Source organism: Sphaerodactylus townsendi, unplaced genomic scaffold (genome assembly GCF_021028975.2).
Source record: "Sphaerodactylus townsendi isolate TG3544 unplaced genomic scaffold, MPM_Stown_v2.3 scaffold_1659, whole genome shotgun sequence".
Lineage (NCBI taxonomy): Eukaryota > Metazoa > Chordata > Lepidosauria > Squamata > Sphaerodactylidae > Sphaerodactylus > Sphaerodactylus townsendi.
Window position 1 is genome coordinate 3,249 of NW_025950243.1, and position 6,867 is coordinate 10,115.

A 6,867-nucleotide genomic window follows, 5' to 3' on the forward strand; every position below is an offset into this window, starting at 1 on the left:
GGGGGCTCTGGGAGGCCTAAGGGAAGGATCTGGATTCCACAAGCTGGCAATATCAGCCCCTGCATCTGGACAGCTGCCTATGAAGCAACAGGAGCAGCTCACAGCCCGTCCCCTCTCTGCGCCCCATCTGAATGCAGCAACAGGGCTCAGGTATTCTTCTCCCTTGCGGCAAGTCAGGAAGAGGCCCAAACGGCAGGCTCGTATCCGTTTGTTCCAACATCCACCCATGCGTGGAGCACTACCTGAGACAGGGACACGGAAGCATGGAACTACCATTTTTAATCCAGCATGAAAGAAAGCGGACCCGCGGGCTCAGACAGGGCCCCACGGACAGTCAATGCTCATCTGGCATGCCACGCCCTCAGCCGGTCCTGGTGCAAGGCAAAACCAAGTGTGTGTGTGGGGGGGGGGGGGGATGGAGCTTCCAGAGCTCCTCCAGAATCAGGGGTGACAGAGATGACCCAGGAGGCAAACTCTGCGCGCAAGAGGGGCTGGGTCTGTAGGCAGGCAGGCAGGCAGGACGGAAGGGCCTCTCCTCCTCAGCCCTGCTCCAACTCCCAAGTTCAGCAGGCAGGAAGAGACAAAGGCCCTGAAATCAGGGGTGGAAGAACCTGGTGGTTCAGAAGAATCGCAGGACAGTATTGGGTGGTTTGTGCTTCTCACCAAAAGGGATGGGGAAACCCAGAAAGGCGTACAGTGCCCCTTCCTTCTGCTTGGGGCAACTGAGCTGACCAAAACTGGGTCGTAGCAGCCGTCTCCTCCTTGCCCAGAGATGCTCAGGAGATTTCTCGGTCCAGAGTGTAAATCTGTATCAAGTCCAAGACAATTTGGTCAATGGTGGTCTTGGAGAGATCCTCGCTGAATACCTAGAAGGGAGAAGGCAAAGTAGGAGGAACAGGTCAGGATGAGCCAGGAAGCAGAAGGGCTGTGACTGAGCGACAGAGCATCAGCTTGGCATGCAGAAGACCGCAAGTTCGATCCCCGGCGCCTCCGGTTGGAAGGATCAGAGAGTAGGTGATGTGAAACATCTTCCCCTGAGACCCTGGAGAGCCACTGCCAGTCTGAACAGACAAGGCTAACTTGGATGGGCTAAGGGTCTGACTTCGTAGAAGGTAGCTTCATGTGAAGCTGGAAAACAAAGCTGACCGGGCGTCCTGTCCTCCATCTGGAAGTGGGAGGCGGTTTGAAACTGCCCTGCGGGCAGAGGTCCCCCTTCCCAACACCAGAAGACAGATCTGAAAGATTTTTGTATTGTCCCTAAATTACACCAACCCTCTCTGATCAGAAGCAAGAGAGAAATAACCAACAGGGGAACATTATGTAGGGGGACTCTCTGCAAGGTTTGGATGACCGTTACTCCAACCTGTAAGGCTCTTCTTGGGTTCCTATGAAGGCCTTGGCCTCTATGCCCTGTTGTTGGCCCTCTAGAGAAACTGGTTGCAACTGTGTGAGACAGGATGCGAGACTAGATGGACATCTGGTCAGATCCAGCAGGGTGCTTATGATGTTCTTATATACTAAAGGGGGGGGGGGGCAACCATTCTTCTCCCTAAACAGCCGGATTCTGACCTTCCCGGTATTGCGCTCTCTCTCCTAACTGCATGGTTAAGCTTCGAAGGAGAGTTGAGAGCAGTACCTGGGGCACACCTGTTGTTCCACCCAAGGCTGCTTTCCTCACCTTGCCCTGCATAGCAGGTAGGACTACTGCCAAACGTTCAAGCAACACCACAACTGTAGCTCAATAACAGAGTTGTGGCGCCTCCCACCATCCTGGTTCGGTCAGAACACTGCGCATTAAGGAAGAATGCAACTTCCACACAGGTGTGCTGCAAGCTAGTTGTTCTGACCCAGCCCTAGACTTGATGGCCAGGGCCAGGGGCTTGCATGCTCATCTCCCTCACCTGCCACCACGGCCGCTCAGCTTCGGCCTCGGCCGGCACCTGCACCCCGTAACACTGCAGTGCAAGGTAGAGGACGGACACCGCAATATGCTGCGGGGAGTGTTGCAGGCACAGAGGCCTGTGGTAGCTCTCCCGCAACAGGGCCCAGGCCGCCACAGCCACCGGGGTCCGATCCCAGCTGTGACGGTTCATCCAGTGCTTCAGAGAGAGCAAGTAGTGGAGCAGGTACTGCAAGGAGAAATGTGCCGTTTGTCAGGGCAGGTTGAAACATAGAGGCCGCAACCTTTTGAGCATGTGGACACCTTGGGTATTTTGATACAGTGCAGCGACAAAATGGCTGCCATGGGAAGCAGACACCTAACAAGGAAACCCAAGTTTAAATGATATGTAGAGGAGTGGTTTAATTACTCCTTCTGTTTATGTTGTAAGTTGCCTCGAGCTCCGTAAAGAGGAAAGGTGGCTATTAATTTTTTTAAAGTATCTACATTAAAAAAAAATTAATTCCCTCTGCCAATTTGGAACCCTGATTTTCAGTACTCATTCCTTCACCTCTGTTTGCCATTTTCCTGGACTCTCTTCCCCTAACCCTCTACTGCAGTCTCCCTTCTGGGAAGCAGGCAAGGTTGCCAACCCCCTGGTGAAGTTTGGAGTTCTCCAGGAATTACAATGGACCTCCAGGCTACAGAGATCAGATCCCATGGAGGAAATGGCAGATTTAAGAGTGGGCTCTACGGCTTCACATCCTGGTGGAACTCCCTCCCATTCCCAGTCTCTGCTCTTCTCAGGTATCTCCCCCCAACCTCAAATCATTTCCCTAGCAGAAACTGAGGGCCCTAGAAGTGGGGGCAGGGCCCAGAGACCTCCCCTCCCAGGGCCAGTCCCCATTTCCAGGCTCAGTGAAAGGGAGAAGGGTGATGGATTAACCCCTCGCCTCCCACACAAGGCATGCTTCCCACTCCTAGTCATCCCATGTGCTCTGGACCTTATGAGGATGCTGGAAAGAGACCCGGAAGCAGAGCATCCGTAGCACGAGCAGCTCACACTGGACGATGCTGTCTCTCAGCTCCCAGAAATGGGTGTCCAGTTCCAGCAGCTCACTCCGGGGATGCATGTACCTGCACGGGAACAAGAGAAAGATGCAAGAAGCAGCCACAGCTGTTCCCCGCCATTTCAAACAGCTATGCCTCTTCTTCTGAATCTCCTATCAGTGGCTGAAAACAATGGTCACAAGCAAGCTCCATGTGGTTGGGGGGGGGGGGAGGGAATGCTGAGTGACAAGCAGACATCACATCTGGGCAAACCATCAGACATGGTGTCAGCCAATCCTCTAGAGCCACGATGGTATTATCAAAGACATTCTGGAGCATCAGCTAAGGTCACATCCTTTTTTGCCCAGTTGCAATTTTAGCACATGGCCCAATGTCACATCTGCCCCATTCCCCTTCCTGAACATCATGGGGGTGCCAGGTAGCTCCCTACCATTGGCACATTACACTCCTAACCCGGCATTCACACAGTTTTAATTACCTGTGGGACACATTGATGATGTCCCTTGTCCGCAGATGTTGCTCTTCCACCTTCCCAGCCAAATACAGGGCAGCCATAGCTACCAGGTAGGGGTCATAGGATTCCAGAGGTGCCTCCATAAAGAAGCGGTGGTAGATGGTGCATGCTGTGGCAATGGGGATAGAGCGCAAGCCCAACTTCACACCTGCGAGGAAGGAGACACAGCAAGTGGCGCTTCCACAAGAGGCTGAAAAGTGCCTGTGACAAGGCACAATCAGAGTCAGTTAACTGAATTTTACAGCTTACGGCTACTGGCTATTACACTTTCTTGCAAGAAAATAAAACTGGCTATAAAGTAAAAGCATGAATTGAAAACAATTACTTACAGCAATATACCTTAAAGAAAATATTACAATATCACATTATGATAAGAAAAGCTGAAATTTCCAAATTATCCGATACATTCTACAACCAACATATTGCATCATATTTAGCCCTCTCCTTTTTGGCAGCCACAGCTAATAAAAGGATTAATAAAAGGATCTGTCTCAGACAAGGCACGATCCACCTTGACTCGGGGCAGCTGGACCACAGGGCATGGGAAGAATGGGCACAGAATCATGATTCAGGCAGCAGAGAGCACACGCTATCAAGGGCAGGAGTAAGGGACGGTGGGCCTCAAAGCTTAGCTTCCTCACCTGCCTCCATGATAAACCTGCAGACCTTGAAGTGTGTTCTGGCATCGGGAGGGATCTGGCTGGTCTCCTGCAACACAGTGGGATCCATCAACTTTGGCCCGTCCTGAAGCATCTGCACAAGTAGAATCGTAGCGTCCAACCCCTGTCATGCAGGAACACACAATCAAAGCACTCACGACATATATGTTCATCCAGCCTCTGTTTAGATTCAGAACCTTGCTTTTGCAAGCAGGGCCCCTCTGCTTCCTGTACAAGCCAAGTTCTTCACAAAGGACACTGCTCATCAAACCCTGTCTTTCTAATCTTGGACAAAGATTTGGTACCCAAATTCCCCTCCCCTGCTTAGTCCAGTGAGCCTGCATGCTACCATTGCCAAAGGTATGGAAAGAAATTGGCCCTTCCCCCCAAAATCTGAGCTTTGACAGGAATCATGACACAGCCCATATACAAATGTACTGCCATGCAAGTATATATAGTTGAAGCATCACATCACTTATAATCACAATGTTAATGTCGTGCCTACACTCTTCCTCAATAAGGCGGACTCAAGTGTTAACCAAATCTGATTTTATTGAGATCTTGCGATAAGATGCACAACCAGCTAATCCCAGAACTGATATTCAATAAGCATAGCACTGAATATAAGGCCGCGCTTAAGCCCACCTCCCTCCCTCACTTCCCCCAGCCAAGTTAGATAATACATCTCAAGTTCCTAAGCATCACAACACAACTTGCTTAATACTTTTTCCTTTAAAAATATTTTAAAAACCAAAAAATAAGCAAATGGAGGGAGATTCTGCTGTTGAAAAAAGTTACCTGTCCGAGTTACAGCTGTGGCGCAAAACTAAGCCTCTACATCATGATTGGTCATTGTTATAATAACAGCCCATAATTGCTACCCAGCACAGGGGTTGCAGTTACCATGCTAGATTAGGATCGGGGAGACCGTAAATTCTCACTTAGCTGTGAAGGTTGTTGGTGACTTGGGGAATAGCCAGATAATGGGCAAAGAGTTACTATTCTCCCAGTAGGGCCTAGAGATCTCCAGGCTATGAAGACCACCTTCCCTGGAGAAAACAGCAGCTCTAAAAGGCAGCATTTATGGCATTATATTCCCTAAGGCCGTGGTGGAGAACCTACGGCACTCCAATGTTCATGGACTACAATTCCCATCAGCCCCTGCCAGAATGGCCAATTGAACATCTGAAGTGCCATAGGTTCACTACCACTGCCCTAAGGTCCTTCCCCTCACCAACCCCCACTCTCACCAGGCTCCACCCCCAAAATCTCCAGGAATTTCCTAAAGTTAGCAATCCTACTCCACAAGGTTGTGGTTGTGAGGAGGAGGTGGTGACACAAGGACCACACCTTCCATCCTGAACTCCTTTGATGGGAGAGCAGGATACAATGGACTACTAGATGGATAATTCCAGAGCTACAGAATGCATTCAGCCTTAATCAGCCCTAACCACATATGACATCATCCTCTCGCATCACCACAGGTGTGACATCATATTTATCTACAATAAGCCATTTTAGCCCCACCCCATTTAAGTCCCATCCCCCACAGAATAACACGTTGGCGGAGGAGACCGTTGGAACTCTGGCGTGACGTCACACTCAGCACCGATTCCGTCACATAACGGTGTGACTCATATCACGTTGCCGTGAGGTGACAACGCGTCACGCTGCCGTGAATGACATTCCAGCCTATGGGCATCGAGCGTCGTATGGGGTCATGTGGCCTCTCACCCAATCAAGCGTCGCTAATGGCCTCCTAGCTCCCCCAAGAACAAGGCGTGGGGGGAGGAGGCTGAGGCTCCCGCGACAAGGCTCTCAATGCCCGGATGTCCCCTCAGTCACTCGACTCAGGAGACGCATTAGGGCTTCAGTTCGAGTACTTCCGGGTTGAGGGGGCTTTCCACCGCTAAGGCAGGCTAAAAATCGCCCACTCAAAAACGTCCCACCACAGGTGTGTCAACATCGCACGTAACGAAACTGCTGTCAGAAAGCCGGCCTCGTGTCCTATGTGGTGTCTTTCGCACACTTCGATTCCTTTCCTTGTCGATTTTTCCTCCGGCGCCCGAGAAGGACAGCCCCCACGTGAGGTCCTTCCTGAGGAAATCTGAACGGGCCGTTGGCGGCGGGAGGAGCCCGCTAAACGGACCAATCACTCGACGGAGAACGCTTGGTGGGTGGACAATTTAACGATTGACTCTCGGAATTACCCAATCGCTACAGAGGAAATAACGGAGGCGGGGAAATAAAAAATAGAGCTGGGAGAAGGCGGAGACTACAATTCCCATCAGCTGATGGGACACCGCTCTGTCCCATCAGCTGATGGGAATTGTAGTCCGTGAACATCTGGAGAGCGGCAGATTGCAGGCCCCTGCTTGGGAGTATTACTGTGGTTGCCAACTGCAGCCGAGAAATTCCTGGCGATTTTGGGGGTGGTGCCTGTAGAGGGGAAAAATTGGGATTTCCTGGATGAAATTGCCCTCCAAAACTATTTCCCTCCAAAGCTGCTGTATCCTTCAGGTGACCTGATCTTTGTTGGCTAGAGATCAGATGTAATTCTGGGAATTAATCCACACCTAATTCTTAGTAGAGGGAGTTAGGCGGCCCCAGGATTTTACAGCACTGCATTATTTCATTTTTTTAATTTTGTTTAATATTGAGTCTATTTTTTTTACTTACTTACTTACTTACTTATACTTACTTACTTACTTACTTACTTATACTTACTTACTTATACTTACTTA

General features: G+C 50.4%; 1 protein-coding gene across 8 annotated transcripts; it reads right to left on the bottom strand.

Annotated features, from left to right (window-relative positions):
- Window positions 1-262: 262 nt before the first annotated feature.
- On the bottom strand, window positions 263-6,155 carry CCNQ (cyclin Q). 8 transcript variants are annotated; one of them, XM_048482424.1, is made up of 6 exons: window positions 5,858-6,155; window positions 4,106-4,217; window positions 3,429-3,612; window positions 2,884-3,016; window positions 1,902-2,129; window positions 263-866 (listed from the first exon to the last, which is right to left on the bottom strand). In XM_048482424.1, exons 2-6 carry the CDS (start codon window positions 4,215-4,217, stop codon window positions 777-779), a joined length of 747 nt encoding a protein of 248 aa, XP_048338381.1. In that variant the 5' UTR covers window positions 5,858-6,155; the 3' UTR covers window positions 263-776. The 8 variants fall into 8 exon arrangements, with proteins under 8 accessions (XP_048338381.1, XP_048338385.1, XP_048338377.1 ...); XM_048482428.1 differs by having other exon boundaries at window positions 4,106-4,172; window positions 5,858-6,154; XM_048482420.1 differs by having other exon boundaries at window positions 4,106-4,247; window positions 5,858-6,154.
- Window positions 6,156-6,867: the final 712 nt, after the last annotated feature.